At 37.2% G+C, this 26,880-nt stretch overlaps 1 protein-coding gene across 10 annotated transcripts in view; it reads right to left on the reverse strand.

The window, feature by feature from the left end:
- ROBO2 (roundabout guidance receptor 2) overlaps positions 1 to 26,880 on the reverse strand; it is a 1,102,980-nt gene that overhangs the window by 399,684 nt on the left and 676,416 nt on the right. For all 10 annotated transcript variants that reach the window (XM_032182831.1, XM_032182822.1, XM_032182879.1 and 7 more), the window contains one exon: positions 14,124 to 14,450. In XM_032182831.1, coding sequence (XP_032038722.1) covers positions 14,124 to 14,450 — 327 coding nt within the window. The remainder of the gene's footprint in view (positions 1 to 14,123; positions 14,451 to 26,880) is intronic.

The raw sequence follows: 26,880 nt of genomic DNA on the forward strand, positions 1-26,880 counted from the left end.
AGTTAACCATAAAAAGTCAAAGCTCCTCCAATTCTGAAAAGAACTTTTATTTCTTGAAATACTACAGGAAAAGATAAATACAGGTGAATTACATCTTTGTAACTTATTAAGCTTTCTACTGACCCCAGTGAACTCTCCAGTAGTTAGTACTAATGGGAGCTTTTATCACCACAAAAGATGATGCCCTTCTAATTTCTGTGACACTGGTCCTATCAATCCTGAACACAATGTTCCCAGTACCCAGAGCCATGATCACACAGGTAGCTGAGCATGTTATTGCTCGGGCAAATGCGTTATGAATGCTCAGATGATGAACTATGCTAAGGCCAGATGTCAGAGGTGATGAAACTGATAATCCATCAGCAATTTTCTACCCCCACAACAGCTCTGACCCATTGAACTAAATGAATGTATTTAATCACCAACTAGTCAACTGATCAGAAAGTGCCACAGGGTAAAGGAAGTGTCTCAACAAAGAGAAGATAGGTACAACCTGAAGCACTGTCACAGCCAGGAAAGTAAAAGAGTATCTTATTATCTCAGCATCTTACCTGCAGGTATGAATTCAAGCTGAAACCACATTAAAACTATATATATATATGAAATAAATATATGATAAATAATTAAATAATAGAATATTATATAATATATATAGTGAGGAGTATATATACCTCTCTCAAGAAGTCTTGTGTATTATATATATATATACACACACACACACAAGAGGAGTTTTGGGCTTTGTGATATACAAATATATCACAAATATATATAAATATATATATGTATATCACAAAGCCCAAAACTCCTCTTGTAAAATATTCCTTAGTCAGACTGTTTTTTTCTTGTAAACAGCTTAGATTAAAAAAAAAAAAAAAAAAAAAAAAAAAGACAAAAAGCCTCCAGTTACTCCTGCTGAATCTAAGCCCACATAGCACATGATACAAGCAAAGGATGCTGCTTTCTTTGCAGGTTTTTCAGCACTGTTGTGGATGATATATTCTATCTCTGTTCTGACTGCTGCCAGCTTCATGACTAAGAAGAATGGCAGGCCAGATCCTCACAGAAGTCTTAAACAAACTTTTCCTAGCATGTAAAAAACTGATCACCTAGAAAGTGGTACTTTCCCCAGGTGTTCCCATGGCAAAGCAACATGCCTCCCCAGTACCACATTATTAATGTCTCATTTTCCTGATGTTCTGCATTGGCAGCCATGACAGAAAGCTTTGAACTTGTTTATTCACACTTGCTTGATCCTGTTTCCAACCAGCACATCACAGCCTGTGGGGCTAGGAAGATGGATGAGGAGAACCAGGGCCATGAGAGGGTCAGGGTCGTGGTGTCGCTGGATCTCATTAACTACATCACTCACTGCAGCAGTCACTTCAGAGGTCACCTCAACTGAGGAGTTTGGCATGGGTGGTGGAAGAATGGCAGAAGTGTGCACATTTCCTGCAGTTGATGCATATGGAAACAAGTACAGATGCTTACTTACACTGTCCCTTGACTTTGTAGGGCTTTTTGTCTCCTTGGTTAAAAAACAACAACAAAAATAAGCATTTAACAAATACCCGATATATGTTTTCATAGCAGAAGCATGAATGCTGCAGAAAAGACCACTAAGAATCATTTGAAAGTATTAATTTAGCATTTCTTCTATAAGTATTTTTGCATATTTGCTAGTCTACTGGAAATGGTGCAAGAATAGTATACAATGTCATAGACTGTCTCTGGTATACAGTGAGAGTGGACAAAAATGCATACATCTTATACTCAGTTGTATTACATAGACTATGCTCCTAACAAAGAAGCCTCTTTAAAGTACAGACAGCAACAAACGACACTGGGACCTCTGCACTGTCCAGTATATGAACAGCAATATGCATCAGTGAGAGTTAATGTGTATATATTTCGCACACATACAAATAATTACATTTATATATAAATTTAAAATTACATTATATTTTAACTCTATCATATATATTTAATACAACTGTATGCTGTACAGATCCCAAACAATATTGCCAATAACTCATTATAATTTGCTAAAGCAATGGGAATATGAACCCTTAAATAAATAAATATTTTGCGTGCTATGGTCTGTATTTCACTGTTAGGACTATAATGACATGCAGATACAAAACGGAACAGTTTCTCAGAGCTGTTAAATTCCATTCTTTACATCTCTATTCCTTGTAATGAACCATTCTGCAAAAGCCAAATTATTTCCAAGAGAGGTGAAAACAAGTATTATTAAACTATTTCTAAGCACATCTGCAGCACTGGAATAAAATGACAGAAACTAAATCCTCATTTGTTCAATATGCAGGTGTATAATGAGAAAAGTGACACACAAGCCTAGGTCTGCATATATGCACAGTGTATTTATGATTACTAGTCAAAATATTTTGATGAATGGCAAAATTAGGAAGTGAATTAAAAGCAGAATAGTCAGACATGCTTTTATTCTAGTAAGAGAAAGCCAAGTATTACAACCTGACCAAGATATCTGCTAAGAAAATCCAGTTAAAAAAAAACCCACACACTCAAACAGGTGCATGCAAGGCCTCTGCCCCACACTCCCCACTTCTAATTTCCTCCCCAAAAAATGCAAAAGCATGGGCTCCGGTGGAGATATCATTCACACTAATTACAGTGGTAGGGGAAAAAGTAGCTCTACAATTTTCTGATCAAGCTGTACCTACTTTCCCCACCCTACCCATCTGTTTGTTTTAGATGTCAATTTATTGGAGACAAAGAAAGCCTTTTAGTTTGGACTTCTGTGATTTTTTTCCCTATGACCCACTTCTCAAAAAAATTATATATATATAAAAGTTTATATATACATATATATACACACATATATATAGGGAGAGTGTTTTTCAAGGGAGGAAAAAAAATCCACATCTTTCAATAAGTTTGACAGAATCAAAGTTCATATAACACAAAAAACATTAAGAAGCCAAAAACTTCAAGAAATTAATACATTCATAATCAGATGCTGCTCAGATGGGAACGCAATCTGAACAAAAGCATGAAAAAAATCACCTTTTTTGTAGAAAGCAGAGGGAGATAAACTAAATGAAGAATATCCTTCATATTCTTAAGATATCATATTACCAATCAGAAGATTTGCTTTCCGCTTGTAGTTCTGCAATCAATGTGATACATGACATTGACTAGATGTCTCTGAATCTCAAAGAAGTCTGATGTTCAGAATTGTCACACTGAGTTTTAGGCACACATCTCTAGGAGTGGAATTTACAAATCTGAATCAGGTACTTACATTCCTCCTACAGTGAAAGGGTAGGATAAAAATTGTATAGATGCTGATTGAATGAGTAGGGGCTCCAACTTTAGCACATGCAGTATCTCACATCACATTTCCCAGATGAGTATCTAGACTGGAGGCTACTTCTCTCTTCCTCCAGCAATCCAAACAGCAAACATAATCTAATAAACCCAGAACTGGACTACTTCAAGGAAGATATGATTTCTAGTTCCTGGTCCTAAACTTGAAATATAGAAGAAATACATAAAAAATTAGATGACAGAGGTAGAAACAACATACATGAAACAGAAAAGCAAATAGTTTTTTAAAAAATGCGAGTTTATTTTTTTCATCTTTTCCTCTTTAGTAACCAAGATACTTTGCTAGGAAAGAAACCCGTCCTGACATGCCTTCAAAAGGTTCTTTCAACTTTCCAGGCTGCTTTAGTAATTTCTAGTGTATACCCAAATTGCTCCCTCTCATATTGGCTTTGTTGCCAAATTAATTTGAAAGAAAGGGAACTTGTAATTCTGTGTTCACACTTCTTTCACATGGACAATCTTGAAGTAAAGATAACAGATATCTCAATTACTAAGATGACTCAGTGTTTCATCCCTAACAGATGCTCTCAACTATTACACATTTCCTACTACCTGGGTCTTTTCTGATGCTAACCAAGAAAATAAATGAGTTCTAAAATACTGCCAGGGCCTTTTCTTGCATGCACATATTTTCTTCTCCTAGAGGAACTAGCTACATATAGAAATAAAACTTCAAACAAACAAACAAACTAAAACCCTCCCAACAGTTTTGTGAATGAGACAAGAAAAGACAGCCTGAAAAGATGTTAGGATTAAGAGCCATTTCTAAAGTACTATTGAGCTGGGTGGGAAGAGAACAACCCTTTGCAGCATTTCCAATTGCGGAAAACTTACTGGCCAGTGTTTCTCGTGGTCTCTAAAGATGTTAAGCAAACCTTTTGGGCTGATGAAGAGGAATTATCACAGTAATTGTATCAAGTAGAGCATCTGCCTGTCCATTTGTGGACTCAGGAGAGATGCTAGCTTGCTACAGTTACTAAAAACAGCAAAAAACTACCAAATCAAACAAGCAGTATGTTTGTTTCTTCTTATTTACAACTGCCTCTCTTCCAGTTAGGAGGCAATGCCCAATTTTCTTAATCTAACATTTGCATTCTCTCGGAATCCATGAGGTGAATGAACCACTTAAGGTGTTTAAACTCACGTTAAACTCACAGAGTCTTTGTTTGACACTAAGACAGACATTGGGCTGGATGGCCCAACTGGTGTGACCCCATTTGCATTGCATTTAATAAAAAAAGAAAAAAAAAAAAAAAAAAGAAAGGATTCTCAGAACTTGTGCATGGCCATATTGCAACCAAAGTGTCTGTTCATACTGACAGCTGATAGTCTGCATATTCTAAAGGCTATACGTGCAAATAAAACCCATGAAGAATTGGCATTTAATATGGAAATTAATTAAATGCTGTCTTGAGATGTCACTAATTTCTTTGTGATTTTTTTTTTTTCCTGGATAAAAAATAGGCATTCTTACATTCTAACCACACCTAAAACTGCACTAATCTGTCTTTGCTAAAAATATAAGACGATCATCCTATTATCTGTCAGCTTTAGGCTTTTATAATACTGTCAGTCATTAAGAGCACAATGTATAGCACCAATAATTAATTCCCAAAGTTGCAGTTAGAGGGTTGCAATGAATTCTTTTGTTCTTTTTCCATGACTAGGTTCTTCTAAAATATACTTGTATGTGCACGCATGTGTAGAGCAGAGGAGGGACTGTATATATTAAAGTTTAAAGGTAATTCGAAAGATTAACCAACATAAATTATTTTGCAAGATCACAATCCACCTTATCCACTTGAGCTGGAGACATTTTCCTCTAAGATTCTCATGCACGGATTGTTGTTTTGAAATGCAACAGAAGCAGAGTGACAGTGAAACAATTTCCTTCCCACAAGTGACTCTCCCATGTCTCAGGCTTTCTAACAGGCTGGGTTGGTATTCTGTTCATAGGCTGGCAGAAACGCATCTATTTCCCATTTATTTCATTTAACAATTTTGTATAATGGATGGACAAGAGACAGGTTCAAGTCCAATTAGTAGAATTGAAGTTCTCTCCTGCACAGTGCAGGTGGATTATGAGATTGCCAATTTTGAATGCCAAAGCCACCTTCTACTTTGACGTACAAGATTAGGCAACAAGCCCAGCAGGACTCAACAGGAGGATCATATTAAACAGGAAGAACTGGATGATACTGAAGACTAGCATAGGAAATGCTAGATAAGCTGGAATAATGGAAAGCGCAACGTCATATGCTTTAGAACTGATCACAGGGAAATTTGCTATAAAGTAGAAGGTCATCCGTTACAAATTATAGAGGAAGAGAAAGATCTGCATCAGATTACTACAGAATGACTAATGAGCTACCAAATGCTTAAAAAAGTCAAACATGATCATAGGACATATAGATAAGGGAACATAGAAGGTAGTTATTAAAAGCTGTTTCATAATGCATGGCATGCCAGTCTTTAAATATTACATGCAGTCTAAACCACCCACGTCTCAGAAAATAAATGAACACTAGAACAGGTGAAGAAAGGACTGCTAGGACCAAGCAAACATTTTCCAAAAGAAGACAAGCTTTTCTTGTTAAACTTAGCAACAGGATGGATGAGAAGCTACACCACTGTGGTCTATAAATGCAAAGAAGAAAAAATAACTGAATTAAAGAAAAATCTTATCACAAGAACAAGCATAAATAAAGCATGTTTATTTTTACATTGGAAACTTCAGAACTATTTTTCTCTCCATTGGAAGACTTAAGTTCTAGGGCAGGCTTCCAACAGAAATAGGGATTGATGTGAGCTCAGGAGATTAAGGAGAAACTAAACGAATTGGTTTTCAAAGGGTAGCTTGAAATGGTTCTGCATGGAATTATAACATACAGCTGCGCAGAATACAGGTTTCTCAATGACCCAGGGCTGCTAGTTCTTCACATCTCTGCATCCCTTTATACAACAACAGACATATCTGAGACAGCAGAACGTAACTGTGCACCTCCCTCCTCTAACATGATGAGGCAGTTTCCAAAGCATCAGTAAAAATTCACACCACTGCCACCTGAAAAATTCAAGTAAGAGGAACAGAACAAAAATCCACCACTTCATTTTCCACATAAGTTCGAAGTATAAGTAACTTATTAAAGGTGCAACATCTGTGAGAACTGCTGAAGTGGAAGTATCACCAAAGTCTTGATTAAATTTTAGTCCTCCAAGGATGGAAGAAGGGGGAAGATAACCAGGATCTCAGCCTTCTTTCTTGTTTTTTTTTTTTTTTTTTTTTTTCCTGTCTTTGTTCAGAGATGATTTTCTCAAACAAATACAGTGATTATCAGAATAAAAAGCTATACACATACATCCATATATGTGTGTATATACATACATATAAAATATCCACCCATCTCACCCTAATAATTGCCGTTAATTAGCATAGTAATGAACTTCATTTGTATTGAGATCATGCAACATTTGCAAATGAATGGTCTGGAGTACTGCTTCAAATGAGTATTTTTTAAGCCTATTCGACATCGGAGAATAGTACAACATGTCTGAAGCACAAGCCAACAATAGCTAATATTCCAATTAATATTCAAACAGTGCTTATAGGTTCCTAAGCAAAAGGAACAGAGGTGCAAAAATGCAGTGTTATCTTGTTCTCCTTCATTTCCCAAATGAACTAAAAATCAGAGAAATGTCAACTAAAAAATGAGTACGAGACATGCACACTAACAGAAGATCAGCCTATAGCTGATCTCTTTCAAGGTTTCTGTAAAGTCATCAACAGTTCTTCTGCTTTCAACATTTTATCAGGTAGAACATTCAAAGATACATAAGCAGCAGGATTTGATAGAAAAAAAATCAAAGGCAAAGGGAAGGAAGTAAGCCAATAAAAATCAAATGAGGAAATGTGCAAGAAATTATTAGAAGCAGATTCAGATCAAGAGTGCTGCAAATAGCTTCTAAAATGTAATGCTGAAAGTTCTCTTTTAGGTGGGAAAAAGTATAGACCCTGGACAGACAAAATCAAGGAATAAAGCAGAGATCCTACAGAAAGCTTCTTTAACCATTTCTGGATGAGAGAAATTGGAAAGCTCTGGATGTTAGCTTTTACTACAGTAAAGCTGGGGATAGTACTAGAGTGTGTATGTCTACACAGAGCAATGGGGTACATTGTAAAGACATTCTGACCAGTTCTGAAGGAATTCATTTACACACTGGAAGCAATTTCCTGCTGTTAAGGAAACTTTTCAGTGGGCATCTTCTCAGCACACATGACCAACTAAGGTAAAGCGCTCACAGTGAACACTCCTCAGGTACCAAAGCCTGCTTATTTTGTGCAAGCCTGAACATCTCTCTTTCGCGCTCATTGTGTTGTGAACACCCACAAAAAATCTTTTATAGGATGGCAACAGTATAAAAAAAAAAAAAAGACAGAAGAAGAAAATGGAGAAATCAGAAGCATTCTGCAGCAACTGAAATCATGTTAAATATCTTTGGATCAACCACCAGTGTGATAGCTGTTAGATTTGATAAGCCATTAGCATTTTTGGCCTCGAATTAAACATTTAGATATGCATGTCAAACGGTAAGAAGTGAAGATTTAGTGATGCAGTCATGTGCTTAAATCCTACTGGACTAGGACAGAAAGTACTGTTTTCATCACATCGAGGGTATTAAGGCTGAAGCATAATCTTAAACAGTTTGTGAGAAGTGTGTTAAAATCAGCAGATACAATTTAGCTTATCTCAATGAAGAGCACCTCTATCAAAATACTAATCTGCTCTGGCAACTGGGGCAAAAATCACACCCTTACAAGCATTTATACTTCTAATCCCAGATGAATTCAGAAGCAGCAGAAATGCACACAGCTAAAACCCAAACTAATATACATGTATGAAATAATCAGAACTTTTTGATCAAAAGGGGACTTTGGGATGAGACATTAGTCATGTCTTGATTTATCTGATACGCCTTCACTCATTGGTATTTATTAACCTCTCATTTCAAATAATGACTGTCAGAATTAAATTATGCCCTACACAAAAATGTGTTTATTTAATGGTTTCTAACAATGGTATTCCCAATAGTTTCAACCTAATCAAAAAAATTTTCTTACTGTAAGCTTCAGAAATACACAGGTTAAAAACATTCATCCCATCTTACAAATCCTGAATTGTCTCTGGTTATCTAACCAGATACAATTTTATGTATTTTCTTCTTCCGGGAGAATGCTGTTTTCATTAAGTGTGCTGCAATAATAGTCATGGTTTGTTACATTTCTTCTCAGAAAAATGAAAAGCAAGAAAAAGCACAATGATTTGCAATGTCCTATTATGGCTCATCCACCACACTGTAAGAAGCAGTCTCCAGTATTTCAATTTCTACGCTAATTACTTCTGTCTTAATGTGAGCAAAAGATTGCAGGTTCAGATAGGAAGCTTTTCACACACTGTTGAGAAGGATGAGGATGAAAGGGATTCAATTAGATCAACTTATACACATCACATGTCACCATCCGAAGTAACCCTGACCAAAGCAAACCGGACTTTGAAATTATGAGTAACAGAATTCATTAACAATTTTTATATTTAAATTACATGTTTAACAGAAGCTAGATGAAAAATTATCCACCCATTTTACAGTCATGCATTTTGTTGTTTTAATGCTATTTTACAGGTGATCTTTATCCTAGCTATCTCAAATGAATTCCACTATTATGAACATATTGTAGTCTTTTGCAGATGCTTCACCAAATGGTCATTAGCATTATGGTACAAAGATGATCACACAGCACGCATTTTATACCTCTCAGCCTTTATTCACTTAGTCTTGCAACATATCTGTTTTATGTGTAAAATTACTGCCTACAAAGTTTAAGATGTCGCTTACACTTGCTTTGGAATACACCGGTGACTCTTCACACTAAATTCAGTGTACTACTGTAACTGCTGTTGTTACAGATAAAACATCATTCAGTGTTGGATTTAACACAAACAGGATCATTATGTTTGGAGAGTGTTCCAAAGCCTGCTATTCAAGCAATCTGTGACATAAATAATGCAAGACCTCTTCTTTCTCCAAATGACTTCAGTTCAAGCACAGACTTGGAGAGATGGAAGCCCAAATTTGTACAGCCGTCACAAAATTCAATCTATTTCTGGTTCTCCAATTGAATTATGAATCTGAGTCTTCTACTGTTTTCTATTAGCACCAACCCACTCACTCCTACCCTTTGCCAAGCCACACAGAAAGGAATCTTATTTGTGAATATTCCTGAGCTTTATTCTTATATTAAAATGGAAGTAAATCCCGGCTAATCTGAAAAGCCTTGTTTTCTTTTAAAAGAAAGTAAGGTAGAAAATTGGTCTTTTTTCCATCCCTTGACCCACGACCTTTGAACCACAACCTCCTTGCCACTAAAGCGTTCAACACCTCATTTAATCTCTCCTCGCTGCACTGGCACAGCACTGAAAAAGGAAAAGGGGGAAAAAATAATCTGGGGACTTCATCAATTTTTCATGAATTTTCATTTAGGCCAAAGCCCGCTCTTACAGCGGTCGATAGATCAAGCTGCTGTCACATATTTAACACCTGGGGCTACAGCTGCTCTCTCTGGGGGCTGCTGCTGACTCAGGCTGGATCAGAGGCTGCCTGAGTCAGTGCAAGGACCCCTCGTGCTCTTTCTGTTGCTTACATGTGGCACCCCAGTGCTTGCAACTGAAATCCTATCTAGGGTAGCTATTGCAAATACATCTCCTGATATTCCCAATGGAAAACTCAACCACATAGTTTCAATTGTCAATTCTTACACTGTGAAAAACTGCTTTTATTTTAAAACTATAAGTCTAAAAGAATGGCTTTCAAAAATTAAAACAGTTTTATAAAATGTATAATTTCATAAGATTAATTCAAACCTACCCTCTTCTAAAACCCTCTCAAGACAATTTCATCATTAAGATATTTCTAATAATGCCAATCCCTGTTCATATTCACTTAAGAAACTGCAACATTTTAATACACTAAAATCAGAAGAAATGTTTTATTCTTTTGAATACAATTTTAAAAATAGTTTTAGGACTAGAAACTTTATTTTTAAAAGATTTAACCATAGAATATACAAATATACCAGAATTTGCCACAGACACAGTGGAGGAATGGTTTTGTTGCTAGCATTATTTTTTTTTCTTATTGTAGGAGCTTCCTCAAAGGGAAAAAGAGAAGTGACCCACAGAAAGCACATCATGGATTAATGCATTACAAGAATGAAATGGAATATATCATATCAATCCTAAACTGTGCCTTCAAATACAAACACCTATTCCTTCCTAGTTATCCCTCTGGAATGGATACTCCTAAAATTAAAGACAAGGTTCTTAAATCATGTCGTACATGTTAAGGATGTTGTTTAAGTAACTTCTCAAGCCAAAGTTCCTCACTGTTCCACTGACTTTGAGACTTTGTTTTCTGAGAATTATATTCTGTGACTCCATGGTTCTGTTTTTCTGAGTATATCAGCACAACCAAATATTTGCTCTTGATTGTACGCACATGCTCTGAGTAGGCACGGATCTAAAAGCAGACTTAATTGCTTTAGGTGGGCTGGCATCTAAACTCATCTTGCTTGGGAAAGTTGTTAACTGCTCCTAGATCAGAAAGAGCTTAGGGACTTCATCGACTTGCAAAAAAACACTCCAGAAATAAGGGGGAAAGTGATTGTATTCAAGATGGGCCACATTCGGCGCTCTGAATCACTTCATGCACCAACTGAATTTCACTTCAGTTTTTTTCTTATGTCTTTATGCCAAAAAAAATAAAAATAAAATAATAATACAGATACATCAGAAGATTTTCAGTCTCAGTGCCAGATGCCCATGGACGGGAAAAAAGGAAAGAGAAAAGAATGAACCACAATTAACATCTCTGTATCACTTGAATACACAAGCATGACCACACTTAACAGATACAAAAAAATATATATATATTTCTTCATAAATCATTCAAAAGTTCCAAGTGAGCATTGTTGGGGACTGACAATTTAATAAGCAAAGTAAAACAATTACTGATTCTTTCAGGAAAACAGCAGACTCAAGCATTTTAGACCCACAAAAAGCAGCGGTTTGTCTCTAATGGCACAATTTGAGGCCACCTACAGTCAGCTAATAATCCAAAACCCTGTTGTCAGCAAAGGATAACCTCCTTTTTCTGGTGATGAAAACAGTGTAGCTCGTTGTGAAAAGAGCAGTTTTCAACACCATTAGAGACAGCACAAGGAAGCCCTGATAGCGTGGGGCTGTCTTGGTTCCCTCAGGCAGGGCCGTGGTACCCAGGCAGCTCAACCTCCTTAAGCGGCAGCGGGATACAGGTGAAGGAGGACGCCCCGCTGACAGCAGGCTGTCAGAAACAACTCATTTTCCTAGTCTGCAACTGGACTGTTGCAGGGCCTGCCCACCTTCTTCAGTCCTGAAATGCTAGCATTAGAAAAACAGTTAAGAGCCTTGAAATAGCTGATCCCTGAAAGTCACTTGAAAACTTGATTTATAGCCAGAAGTCAAACAAAAAACGTCTCAAACCCAAAGAAAACTGGGCAGTTTTGCTATCATCCTCCACAGGATTCTTTTGATATATGACTAGCATTGCCATGTGCTTTCACAACCAGCGAGGATAAAACAGCAGAATCTCCAAAATTAAACAAGTAATAAAGACATTTATCACAATTTTTTTTTCCCTTTGAAAATACCTTCCTTTAAGCACAGCCACGGTATGGCTCAAGGAAAGACAAAGCACCATTAAATTTAAGTAGAAATGGAATGCCAGCTTTAGACTGCTAAACCGTTTAATTGGAAAATTTCAGTCAGTTACATTTCAAAGCTATGAAAACAGTAAAATAATCTGGTGTCAGGTGCACGTTGCTATTGCAGAAACTTTGGCTGTGGTTTCAGATCTCAGGTTGCATGTTCTATGACCCTTCTCTAAAATGCGTCTGACAATGAAATCTGATTTTGCTATTTTGAAGTCTTCTACTGTCTCACATGCAGTTCATGCATGACCTGCCACCAGCTACAGTGGTTAAAAAAGTAACTCCAAAGACTACGGATATTGTAACAAGAGTCATACAGAGGCCACTGAAGAAGGGAGCAGTAAAAATTGACAGAATATAGAGCACCTCTGAATTTTAAAATAACCAATCACTTTAATTTGATAACTCAAAGCATACCTAGAACAACCTTCTGAACTTCAAAATGAGAAGTCTGAATCTCCACAGGATTGCCATCAAGATTTCAAAATGTTTGTCTTTTTCACATAGGATTTCTCTATAGACAGCTTAAACCACACATACAAACACAGAATTATTCGGTTCAAGTTTATATATAGTCATACTCACCCAGCTTTCAACCTTCCTATATAGTCATACTCACCCAGCTTTCAACAAATCAGTCGTCTTCTCAAGTCCTAAATAACTACCAAAGCTGAGTAACGTTCTGAAGCTTATATCAGCACATGTGCATTTATTAGTGACTTGAATGAACAACAAACCTGTTTTCATTTTTCGTTTGAAACAATTCTGACTCTTGGTTACGACAGGTGAAATACAGTGAACAAGTCTGTTCTATGTGGCCTATACCAACATCTAAATAATTCAAGAATAGCATTTTCTGTAATTTATGAAAATATTGAAACCTATTGAAAATATTGAAGATTACATAGCAATAGCTACGAGAGTCTGCAGACTGCATTAGGAATATTTTTGTTTTCTTTTCTGCCTTTTCATTATTTAAACTACTATGCCTTCTTGTGAATACTTAAATCCACTCTTTACCAAATAGGTGATGCAAGTTTGTGCTGAAGCCCTACTTCAGTCACACACATTTTGCTGAAACTAATATCAAATAAAGAACTGTGGGGGGGAAATTGAATTCCAGCAAGAGGACAAAATTTATAATTCTACTAAAACACACATTTATGTGAAGAAACAGAGCTACTCTTAGTTGATACTCTAAATTAAAAAAAAAAAAAGTTTTTTTTTTTTTTCCCCCAACATGACCAAGCAGCAAAAATCAACATACAAAACATTGTATTTCATGTACGATGAGGTTGTCTGCTATAATGACTGCCTCTGGTAACTCTACTGCAAGCATATCATGCATACTGGGTGGTCTCTGTAAGAGCAGTGATGACTTCTCCTTTAAGACAATCAATAGAGAGTAAGACTGCTCTGGATGATATGAGAAATGGCCAACAATTTCACTTGCCATTCACATAATGAATGATGCCTGTATCAAGTTTATGATAAAGGAGCATGCATTGAGGTTTCCAGCAGTACAGAACATGAGTCGCCAAGAAGCTGTCTGTTTCTGTTGAGGTAACAGATGACTAAATAAAGAGAAACAGACAGTGCACCTTATATTAAATGATAGGTATTTTTCCACATTAGTTTCAGTATAACCAACTTTAGTCATAATTTAGAAATTAGATTATTCTTTAGAGGAAGATTAGCCTTTGTCCATGCTTGTGCCAATCATGATTATACACTGGTTAGAATCCTACTTCAGTATAAATCACATTCTGTATGGTCACTGCTACTGAATAAATGCACATATAAATGCCTTGACTAAGAGCTATAGCTAACGACAAAATGCCACACTTACCTGCATTCATCTCCCAAACTGCTGAACATACGTGAGTGCTGGATAAGAGCGTGAAAGCAACTTTAAAAGACTTATACAGTGCTAATCATACAAAACTTTACTCACATGCCACTTCCAGAGATGCATTGCGACTCACAGCTTCTCCAAGATAGTTCCTTGCTACACAAACATAACTTCCTTCATCGGGTTTACTCCTGCGTCCATGCACAATTCGTAAGAAAAATAAAGATCCGCTAGGCAGCAGCATACGATGAGAGCGAGGATCATCTTTGTCAGTTTCCACTCGCTCTCCATCTTTGTACCATTCAATAGTGGGAGTTGGCCGTCCTTCAGCTTTACAGTTCAAGGTCGTTGGTTCTCCTTTAGAAACTATCACATCTGAAGGATGCTCAACAATCCGAGGTGGAAAGTCCTCCTGGCGGAGACGAGATCCTAGAAAAAGAAAAGAGTGGGGGAAGAGTAAATTATTTGTACTTTTGGCTTCACAGAAAGTTCTCACAAGTTTTTCTTTCAATGCCACCAAAATTTTCACAGAAAATAAAAAGACAACCTGTACACAGATGACATCATCTGCTATTGTTTTTATCTGATATCAGAGACTGTATCACAGACTTTCACAGCTAATAACCAGACTTTGTACTAGAAACACATGCCTCTGACCAAGACATTAACAAATCCATACCACATGTAGACTGGACATGTATGTAAGAGAATTTCTTACATATACCAGCATGACATCTTTTCCTTGTAACATAAATCTTTCTATTTACATTAGCTTATAGATCCCTGCACGCTTTCAAATGCCACTCATGGCCACTGCTCTCCCATCCTTTCATCTGTCAGACTTGGCATATGGACATCTCCAAAAGTCCTGTGGACTCATTGTTTAACTCTTTTCCCCCCCAGCTCCCCCCTTGCCATTTAATGGTGTGCTTTGTGCATGTATGGCAAGCAAAGGAAAAAAATCCCAATACAGAAGAAAAAAAAAAAGAACAATTAAATCCTGACAAGTATTCCTTCTTTTATTAATTTCTAGTGCAGTAGTTGGCAGTTTTACACGTTCAAAGTCATTCATAATGTCTACTTTTATTTGGAAATCTCTAACGTCAACTACACTTCAGAAATTTTCAGTGAATTGCATGTACGTACGCATACACACACAAATATAATACAGGCATACAACAGTAATTTAGTGGACTTTACAGTAGTAGCTTTGTGCCTTGCTCTGTATTTTGCTGTGCAGACACTTTGACACTACTTCTGTAGTTCCTTTACACTCAGTTGCCTTCCTACAGCCCGGGGCAGCAAAGAAGCACAAGTGGATCATTGTCCTCCATCCTTTGCCAACACACCCTTACTCCCATCACTAACGACCTGGAATAGAGAGGAGAAGTGCTAAAGGAGGGGAGACCCCATAAAAGTACGGGATGAGAAAGCAATAAGCACTGAGTTCATCATCCTGGAGACAATCCAGTGCCAACCTTCCATCACAGACTTTACCTCATAGTTCAGGTTCACAAAATCAGAGCATCCTGAACCTTCACTGAACTCTTGTGAAAAACAAAACAAACAACCAGTATCACAACACTATCCAAATTTTGCAATACCCTTTTTCCCCAAAGAGAGTTTATTGTTTTTTCAAAATGGTTATGCTCCTCATTACAGCTATTTGCAAATTGCAGAGATGAATATATGCAAGAACAGCATCACCCAACAGAAACACAAGGTCCAGCACTCCTAACTTGAGCTTCAACTATTCAGATATAGTTCATTACTGCATATTTAGTTAGAATATATTAGCTTAGCAAACAGCTTCTCTGCAAAAAACTGATCACAGTGGTTCACGCCTCTAAATTGCTACTCATAAAAACTGCCCTCCTAATTGCTAGTGCATACCATCTTTTCTAGCATGGGTCATAAAAATCCTTTGAGTGGTGCTGCCATTCCAGCACAACTGGGCCACACTTCTTAAATATAAGGTCTATATTGGCTTCTGCAGTTCAGTGAAACATTTGTCTCAATCTTCTGACCAGCAGTTTTGCTGAGTAGTAGAAACTAGATTTAATAACAGTATCTTAACTATATTCTAGGCATTATACATTTAAAAATATTGTCAACACCTCACTGATTCCAAAAGTTATGAGAAAAGGAATAAGGACCTACTCTACATACTGAATCCATCTTTGGACTTAGTCTTACTAACACTCTGGTCATTAAACTGAGGCTTGGCATAGCAATAAGGTGCTATGCCACTCCTCTACAAATGGACTCTCTCAGCAGCTACCAGATTCTACTACCAGTACAGTCAAGATATCTGTAAATCCATACTGCTAGCATACAAGCACAACAATTTATATCAAAACACAAACAGATATACTTAGAACACACTTGGAATAGTAAAAAGTATTTCATTTGCCCCTTCTACTGTCAAAAATACATTTACAATCCAACAGGAGAATTTAAACTTAGGTATCTCTATGCTGTGACTGCATACACAACATTGAAAAAGACTGAAATCACCATTATAGATTATGAATTTCACAATACATGGGACAAAACAGTAAACTGCAAACACTGAGACACATATAATGTTCTCTACACATATCTACCAGCTTATTTCATTTCTTACTCTGAAGACAAAACCACTCACCAGTTGCGTTAATAAATTCCTAACATTACCAGTAAGAATTTCAGAGTGACTGAAGTCAGAGAAGACTGGCAGATCTCACTACATTTTTAGACAGTTAGCAAAAAGTAACCAAATTTGTAACAACAATTAAAAGTACAAATCCAAAATATCAAGTAGTTTTCTGATGCACAAATATTTGGTGACAATGCTCAGAAGTCCAAGCAGCACATTCAGACAACTACAGACCTTATCCAATCCCATGAAAAGGGCTTTCTTCCACTACAAATGAAACCTTTTGCCTTCTACAGACCAATTCAAAGCCTCACCTCAGGTCATAACACAACTAATGCTTCCTCTTCATTACTAATGTATAATCACAAAACTTATGGTTACTAATGTCTGTGCTCAAGGAAGGGCTGAGCTGCAGGCAGCAGAGATGGTGCCAATGAGCAAGGAGAGAGGCTTGGGCTATGTTTGGAGGGGGCTCATACTATGCATTCCTGAGATGTCTGGGTGTACCTTCTGCAGTCAACTGCTGCAAGTCATTTCCTTCGGTGTGCACGTAAGAGAGGGGAAGGAAAATACACAAGAAATCAACCATGGACTTCCTCCTTCAAATATAAACAGAGCACCAACAGCTATTCCAAAAAGATACCCCGATTTTAAAAGAGCAAACCAAACCAAAAACCTGACCCCATCACCTCTTTTCTGGCTGTCTACGTGCCTGAAAGTGACCGCGTCATATGGTGTTTTCCTCGTTAGGTTTCGATTCTTCCACTGTAGCTCCCCCGCCCCAGATACAACCTAATTTAGAAGAAACAGGGATAATATCAATCCCATGAGCTAACTGACCAGAAGATATCTTCTTTCCTTTCACTGGAGAGTGAGAAGGAACCACAGCCTATCCAAGACAGCAAGGTGCCTCACTGAAGCAGGCAGTCTGTGTTGCATCCTGGGCTATCCATGCAGCTTCCTTCTCAATTTTTCCCTCAAGGATTTCCAATACACTTACGTCTCAGGGATGCATACGGCATGTGAATAACCCCTGAATTTAAGAGTCCCTAAGTAGCCATTACCATGATGGACTGTAACGATTTCAAATTAGTTGTTACATGCTGTTGGACAAAAACACACCTTTGGAAATGTCCTGCAATATCCATGACTAATTCAAAGCTGCACCTATGAAAGGGAAACATTGATACTTCTCTGAACACACACACTCACAGAATATTCTAATGCTTGTTGCGTGTTCGAGTTTGCATAGTTATTGCAGATGGATGGCTGCTTATTGCCCATTTCCAGAAGAGTAGCTTCATATAGGTCTTATCAACTAATTCACAGAGAAAGTTTTAGGCTCACACTTTTGCTTATTACTACACAGAATAATTAAGGCCACCTTTAAAAACAAAACAACAACAACAAGAAAAACACCACATAAGAAAAAAGCTAAAGTGCAAGCCTATTACAGTATTCTACCTTTGAAATTACTGTTTCATTGTTTATACTACAGCAATAAACAAAAAGGTGCTAAAATCACTGCAACAAATGAAATGTTCATTTGTTGATGTAGGCTGTTGATGTTCAACTTGCCTCTCTATACTCTTCTCTGGTGTATCTTGAAACCCTCATCTCCTATTTTACAAATTCTGTCAGGCAGAACCAAAATAAATAAAAATAAAAATCAGCAATCATACTGCATTTCTAGCATCTGCCACAAAATCAGATACTCTTATATTAATGCTAATAAAAAATCAAGGACAAGAACAAGTGAAGTTATAAAAGAATTAGGTGTAGTAACATTCTGCCTTGATGCTATCACGAAACAAAAATCACAAAAAGCACAGAAAAAGCCCACAGCATTCACACAACCTCAGGGTCACCTGCAACTCTGCTGGTCACACACCCCAGAAATGTGAGGGTGCTTGCGTTAATATCTTCACCACACATTGAAAACCACCCCAATCTATCTTCTTTGAGCTCAGATTCTCATATACAAAACTAACAATTTCAATGTCTCTGGATTTTAATATTAGTTCAATGCGGTAGCCTTCAAGGAAGAAGGAAAAAAAAAAAAAAAAAAAAAAAAAAAAACAACCATTAAAAAGAACCATTAATACTTTTGCTGAGACCCTGCTATAGCCAAAACCACCACACTATACCAGACAGCTCAAACTTCTCTCCCTCAAAAGGTGTTTTTCTGTTTGATTTCTAAACGAGGATGAGGCAAGGAAGGAAGCAGCATCTGCAAAGCAGCTTCTCATACCTACTTAGAAACCTATTAATAGAAATAATTCAGACTTTCAGAAAACATGGATTTGGAGATGTGTGAAGTGATGTATGCTGCCATAGCACATCAGATGGTCCTGCAGCTAGGAAATGTAACATGGCCAAGGCTCTCATGCAGTATTTCCTCAGTAACTTAAGGGAATTTCATAGTCCTCAGTGAGCAAATGAGAACTACTACAGTAGCAGGAGATAACTTATGGAACAGTATTAATGCATGGCTTTATCTCATGTGAGTTTTTCACCTTTACAGATTAAAACGTTTTCGCTTCCCCCCCCCCCAGGTAATCAGCAAAGTAACAGTTTACTGTTAATTGTTGGCTATTGTTCACCCTCACCCCATTTAACATTGTTCAACTTTCACCTACAAGTCAGCACTGAATTAAAAGAAACAGTTATAAAGCTAATTCTATTAAAAAAAAAAATCATCTTCAAAGCCATTTAGCCAATAGAAACACTTATTTCAGTAAAAAAGCTCTATACAAGGTTTTCAGTCATCGACAAGAGTAAGTAAAGAGTAAAATTTTGAATTGTCTAAGTCTAGCTTTCATATTATATCATTTTTGCCTTTACTGGTAGATGCCAATACTTATATTTAAATGCAGACCTTTTCCATATTTCCTAAAGAATATATCTGAAATTCATAACATAGTAAAATATAAGTTATTGCACAGTTAACAAAGGAAAACTAAAGTGTGGCTCATGAAATCTTGAATTAAATTGTTCAAGAAGTGGTAATGCTGTTCTTTGTTACATTTACTTATTAATAAAGTCGTCTTCATTTAAAAGTGAACATCAAGTTATCAGCTTGTATTGTCTACGATACTGCAAGACAATGCTTTGTCACTAACAAGCACAGTTTTCATTTTCAGATACCAAAGCCTGTTGGCAACTTCTGACCTGCTAAATGTTGGCTAATGGGAAATGCTGTAGTTCTTGTAATAATAATTGCTGACTTTATAGATCTGTAATCAACTATCACTTCACAGGTAATGAGCATGTTTGCATTCAGATCTACCTTTATGTGAATCACTTCTTCATCAGTCATGGTTAATGTCTACAAAGGTCAGGACACTGAATATATGAAACCCAGCTGGAGCTGCGTGAGAAGAAGCTGCTGGAGGAAACACTGCCACAAAAATGCAAAAATGAAGCTCTAGTTACTAGATATACAGATGCAGCACTTCCATTGAAATGTATTTGCCACCTGATCTCCTTTTCTGTCCTATGACTTTGTATACTTTGCACGCTTACTTCCTAATCAAACTAGTGAAAAGAAAGTAAAAAGTGAACAAAAATGACAAAAGTAGAAAAAAATAATTCTGGAATGCATATTATACTATAGGCATCTGAAGACGTTTTATCTCATTTCAGATGTGATGGACAACATGGTGTTTATGACACCAAGCAGTGGTGAACTCAATACAACAGAAGGAAGGGATGACATCCAAAGGCTCCTAGACAAGCTTGAGAAGTGGGCCCACGTGAACCGAATGAGATTGAGCAAATCCAAGTCCAGGTGCTACACCTGGATCAGAGCAACCCCAGACACGAGTACAGACTGGGAAAGGAACTCACTGAGAGCAGCCCTGCAGGCTTGGGGGTTCTGGTGGATGAAAGGCTCAACACAAGCCAGCAGTGTTCGCTTGCAGCCCAGAAGGACAACTGCATCCTGGGCTGCATCAACAGAGGTGTGACTAGCAGGTTGAAGGAGGTCGTTGTCCACCTCTGTTCTGCCCTCATGAGGCCCAACTTGGAGTGCCGTCTCCAGGTCTAGGGCCCCCAGCGCAAGAAAGATGTGGACCTGTTAGAGCAGGTCCAGAGGAGAGCCACAAAGATGATCAGAGGGCTGGAGCATCTCTCCAATGAAGAAAGGCTGAGAGAGCTGGGGCTGTTCAGCCTGAATAAGAGAAGGCTCCGGGGAGACGTCATTGCAGTCTTTCAGTACTTAAAGAGGTCTTACAAAAAAGATGGAGAAGGACTCTTTACTTGGGTAGATAATGATAGGACAAGGGAGAATGGTCTTAAACTAAAAGAGGGGAAATAAAAAATCAAAAAAATCAAAGTAATTGATTTGCTATAGAGACACAGCAGTAAGTAGAAAAGAAAACTGAGTCAATATTCCACCCTCTTCACCACACCTTCACAAAAGGTAATGGGATGAATGGGTACTATACACATATCTTCACAGAAAAAGGCATTTGGCATCTTCTAGTCCTCCTATGCCACCATCATTCAAATGTCAAGGAAAACCCTTTTCATTTACAACATTTCATGCCCAGTTTTAATTTATTAGCTTCAAGACCAAAAGCTGATTTCACCTATTAACCCTCCTCTCTACATAAGCAGCTAATAAGCAAGTGGTCTGTCATACAGGAAAAGCAACAGCACAGACCAAGTTCATAGTGATTTCATTCATTCCTAAAGTAAGTCAGCAAAACATTCATGGCTACTGAGCTGATCAGACGTAATAGAAAGGCAGAGAATACATGTCAGAAAGGCTAGGGATTTTATCATAACTGATGAGCAATTACATATATGTATATAGTATCAGCTTAAACGTTAATGCTGTGATATGGTATTTCACAATACACATCTCAGAATTCCCTTCAGGAGCCTCTTCAGTACTCTCTCTCTCTCTCTCCCTCCCTCACTCCCTCTCTCCCCCTTTCTGACTTTATCTCCTCCTGTCACCACTTTCCACTAGTGATTCTGCCACTTCACATACCATCAATTTGCATCTCTCCACCTCTTTTCCAGCTTTCTACTACCTGAGTGCCTACATACAGAAAAGCCCTTTCTAAATTCATCTCTAAGGCTACTGCTCCTTTATATCCTTTCTGAAGACTCACGTTTTCATTTCTTTAAAATTCTGAAGACATAGCTTTAATGTATTTTGATAAAAAAGGAAGATGGGACTAGATTTTCAATAGTAAGACTATCAGCCACTTAAAAGTACTCATACCAGAAGACGCTGTCCTTACTATAGAGTACTTATCTAGTATTCTGTCCCCCTACTGTTTTTACTTTGCTGCTAATGTACTACGATATAACTCCAAAATACAGAGGTAACAATTTTCTATTGTGCAAATACTGACAGGCACGCACACACACATACACACACACGCACATATATATAAAGAAGAAATGTGCTATGCAGAGCTTAAAAATATATATTGCATTGTGTACTACATTAAAAACATTTTCAGTTCAATATTTCTGAAAGGCCATTTTTAAAAAGGGCCTTTATCTATATATCTATATAGATATTTTAAAAAGGGCCTATATCTATATATCTAGTCCAAGAAGAATAACGTCTCAAAGACAACTGAACTTGAAACTTCATAATGTAGAGCTTATTATAAAACAGTAGTGGAATACAGAAACATCTACCAATAAGGTCATACTGCCATTTGAAAGTTTATGCCAGCTACGAGTGAAAGCAAACTGCTGCCTCTGAGAGAGTACTAAGCTTGTTCTGTACCTTTGATAGTAATTTGAATGCACTTTGAATAGTATTTTGAATACACACTGGCAAGAGCCAATGATGCACTCTTCCTCAGAGAGTGTGAACAGCCTGGTTAGCAGAAAAATAAACACCAAAACTAATTGAAAAAAAATTAACCTACAACAAATGAGTAGACATAGGAAGGAAAGGGCCTGGATATATTTGATCTTACTGAGAAGACAGCTCCAAAACTGTATTTTAATGTCAAATAACCTTCTTTTATCCTAATGTCTTGGGTATTCCCCACGCAGCAAACAAAAAGAAAAAAAAAAAAAAGTAAACAAACAAGAAAACCCCATACAACTGAAATTAAGTTATTAAAATCACAATTAAATGACTGATGTGCTTTATGGACATGATGGATAGCTACAATAGCATCTGCAGACCATTTTCTGGCTATGCAGGATCTGTCACATGGCCAGGCTTGAGTTCCTTTTTCCTTATGGAAACTAACACTTTCATATGAGATAACATTAAGTTTGAAAAAAGACACCCCTGCAGCTACTTAGTTAAATCTACTGAAAGCCAGTCACAGTTACTGTTCATTTTCTTGCTTCTTCATATGCCTTATTCCACTTAGGAAGTGCTTATCAGACACATTTATTATACATATCTGTTAGATATAATGAATAAGTGTGTTGCTTTCACTACCCTTTTAACCACAGAATTGAGTGAAAGCGAGCAGAGATCTCAAATAGAGATCCAGTCAGTCACATCCTAGTTTGAACAAAAGATAATGTACAAAAAATTCAAGATAATGAGAAAACTCAACTGGAGTACAGGCTGATGCACCAGAATCAGGCTGATTATCCCAGACACATTCCTCCAGGCAAAGTGACAGGGTAAAGATTACATTTTGAAGATTTATACTTTACAATCTCTCCCTCTCCCCTGAGATTTGGCAGATGGGAGCAGACTCCAATGATATGACTGCTTCCAAGGTAAGGTTGTTGTTCAAAGCCATGCCAGCTATGACAAGGTCCTCTGAAAGCTTTTTCTAGAGCAATATTAATCCATTAACCAATACACCCTAACTTCCTCAGGACGTGTATCTGCAGATAAGCCACCTTTCCTGTAGCGCGTGTCTGCCAAGAAGGGAGAGCAGACACCACAGAAATGACAGATCAATAAAACTGTCATTAAAAATTTTTGAGCAAATCTTATTGCAAGGTTGATCCTATTAAGTTTCTGTTGCATAAAACTGTGACTTTGCTAAGAGAGGTGTAATCAATTTTAATCATAAGGAAACACTGCAAACATGAAATTGACTCTCCATTTTGTTTGTTTAAACATGGACGTTAATCCAATACACAGCATAATCACCCTATTCCTTATATGAAATTATTTTAAGGAATACTTTCCAAAATCACTATGCAGACTCAACGGAAATTTATTCCAATTCACATCTTTCCAAAATTTTTCTTACACACCAAGATACAAGTTTCACACTTCAACTGCAGGGAAAATTCAGTTGCATTACAGATGGAAAAGCAGAACAGCCAGCACAGAGCAGAACCGTTCTGTGCAGTTTTCAGTTGTGCAAATTGGATCTTGATTAAGAGGCTTCCTAGTGGATCATCTTTATATAATTTGAAATAAGAAGAGCTACCTCCCTTCCTTTTCAAACTGCACTTTTTTCAGAACTGTATTAGCACTGTCCAGATTGCAAATAGATCAGCTACATTCTTTCAACTTAAATCTTGATGCTTGTGCTCTTTGTTTTGTAATATTTTCACATGGTCTTACTATTCCCCAAAAGTTATTGTATTCTACTGCTCTGCTGTTAGGTTGTGTGAGATTCTTACAAGCATTTATAAGAGGAGTGAATATTATCACAATATCCCTGAAAAGTAGTGTACAGACTCACAGGCAAATGAATCACTTTTTCCCAGGTGAAAAGGGATGTTATGAATACAAGTCACTGCTTCAATGAGAAAAGTATATTAATTTGGTTGTGGCAAAGCAGTCTGGTTTGGAGTTCAGTAAAGAAGTAAAAAGATCTACTGTAGGCATGGTCCCTGGAGGCAGCCAACTGACAACTATTTATTTAACTAAAAAAAACAAGCACCACCACCACCACACCCTATGTATAGTAGTTTGTTCTTTTATTTTCTTTTCCCCCAAAAACCTCTGGCTTTTGAAATTAAAATAGCTGTTCCACTCCAAGTGTGGGTTTCCATAAATGTTCAGTGGCTCTGAACAATGAGATGATAAAAATCATGCCAAGAATGAAAAAAAAAAAAAAAAAGAAAGAAGATGAACGTTTGCAGTTCTGAAAAGCAAAACAAAGGAAAAGGTTTGTGTATATATGTATTTACACACAGCATATATACACAAAGGCATGCCACGTGTATGTGTATGAAATGTATGCACACACACACAGAAACCAGACAACCTCCAGAGGTCCCTTCCAGTCCAGTCCAAATTACTTTGTGATACATACACACCATGTAACAAAAGCATCAAACAGATACAAAGAGTTTTTTTCCCCCACTCTTTTCATCCAGGAAAGCTCAAGCACAACAGCTCTTCCTTCGGAAACCTTCCAGAACCACTCTGGAATTAAGCAAAGCTAAGTGTGAGTGTATGCCCAACACCACCAGACAGCTTTTAGGTCTTTCCCAGGTCAAGAACGAATGGGGTAACCTACAGACATTGTTTACAGACCTACAGTAACTTCCTTACTATAGAGCCAGCACATTAGCAACATAGCACCGGGGAACTAACAATAGCTTCTTATTAGGCAAAGTGAAGCTTTTAATACTCCTACATACCATTGCTTAAAAAATAGAAACAAAAACCCACAGCCACAACGGTTAATTAAGTGTGGGTAAATTTTATGCTTTTACACACAAGGACTGATAACCACAGGTTCTCCATAGTTTAAGACTTTCTATTCGCAGATCATAATGACCATTCAAGACATCATTTAAATATTACTTAAAACCTTTAAAAATGAGTAAACATGAAAATATATTTAAACTGAAAAATATAGCTATATAATAACTTTCAAATGACAATGTGGTCCAGATCCCTTCAAGAGCCATGTGTCAAATAGCTATCAGAGTAGGATACAATTGCCGCAAAGTAAGACTGAAATCAGAGTGACTTTGCAAATAAAGTGTTATAAGAACTTTGATTTTTGCAAAGAAGATAGTTCTCCATTTAAATACTTGGAACATGTCTTCAGGAAGTCTCTTCAAAAAATTTAAAATGACCTGGTCTTTAGCTTGCACATAAATATTTTGAAAAATAAGCCAAAATTTCTCAATGTTTCACCATTGTAAACAATGATGAAGTTTCTTGCTTGTAGTTTAGTTCTGATCAAAAACTGATATTCTCTCCACAACATAACAAGTAACAAGTTTTGACCATATTTTCAGGTAGGCTTGACAGTTCTGCCACCCTAACCTTCACAGAAGACAGTACATACAGCTACTTAAAGCAAAGAAACTTACTTTCTTGATCTCTTCCTTTATCCTCATGCTCATAAAAACCTCTCTGGGGTCACTAACACACTCCCCCTATCCTGCAACTTGAAAGTCTGCAATATTTCACAGCTAGGCAAAAGCCCTGCAGTCAAACAAGGACAGATAAATCTCAAGGGGGTTAAAATGATACAAGTTTTGTGATTGGAAAGCAATAGTTTGGTCCCCTCACATTTCAACAAAGCTATCCTCACATTCTGCAACTTAGAAAAATCCTACTGAAGTTAGCAGATGTAAACAATTACACATTTTGAATACCGTGAAAATAATGTCCATGGCTCCAAGTATTACAAAAAAATAACATTAGACAACTGTTATGGAAATCAACATAATTTCACCCATCTGAAATGGACTTCATAATATTTTGAAGAACGTGGAGGATTCCTACTGTGAACACATCAGGCACTTGACCTTGGTGTTCTAAATTGTTCCCTGCAGCCACTGAGTTCACTGCTGACGTTGGCAGCAAAGGCTCCCCACCCTGTTCCACTGAACGGCACCAGTCACAGATGGCCAGGGAATTGCCACTAGACAATACCAATACCTTATGTAAGACTCAAGCCAAACATCCAAAATGAAAAAAATACATGTATTTGTAAAGTTCTAAATAACTATCAGCCAATTAATATTAATTCACCAGCAAATCTCAAAATAAAATTGAAAGTAACATGACTGCTACCAAAAGTCCTTTCATACAGAAACCTACAGGTTACACTTTGGATATCTGTCTATCAGTTCTCTCTGCAAGTGTCACCTAGACATAAAAGTTTCTCCAAAAATCCAAGGATGAAAACAGGTCAAGCTCTTACAAAGACAGCTGCTAATTCTACTGCTTTTTTTTTTTTTTTTTTTTTTTTTTTTTTTTTAAACCCCATCTTGAGTGAGAACTCCTTCACACACTTAGGAGTAATGACTTTCTGAATCAGCATAAACTTCCTCACAACTGTCTCTCTG

This window comes from Aythya fuligula, chromosome 1 (genome assembly GCF_009819795.1).
Source record: "Aythya fuligula isolate bAytFul2 chromosome 1, bAytFul2.pri, whole genome shotgun sequence".
Taxonomy (NCBI): domain Eukaryota; kingdom Metazoa; phylum Chordata; class Aves; order Anseriformes; family Anatidae; genus Aythya; species Aythya fuligula.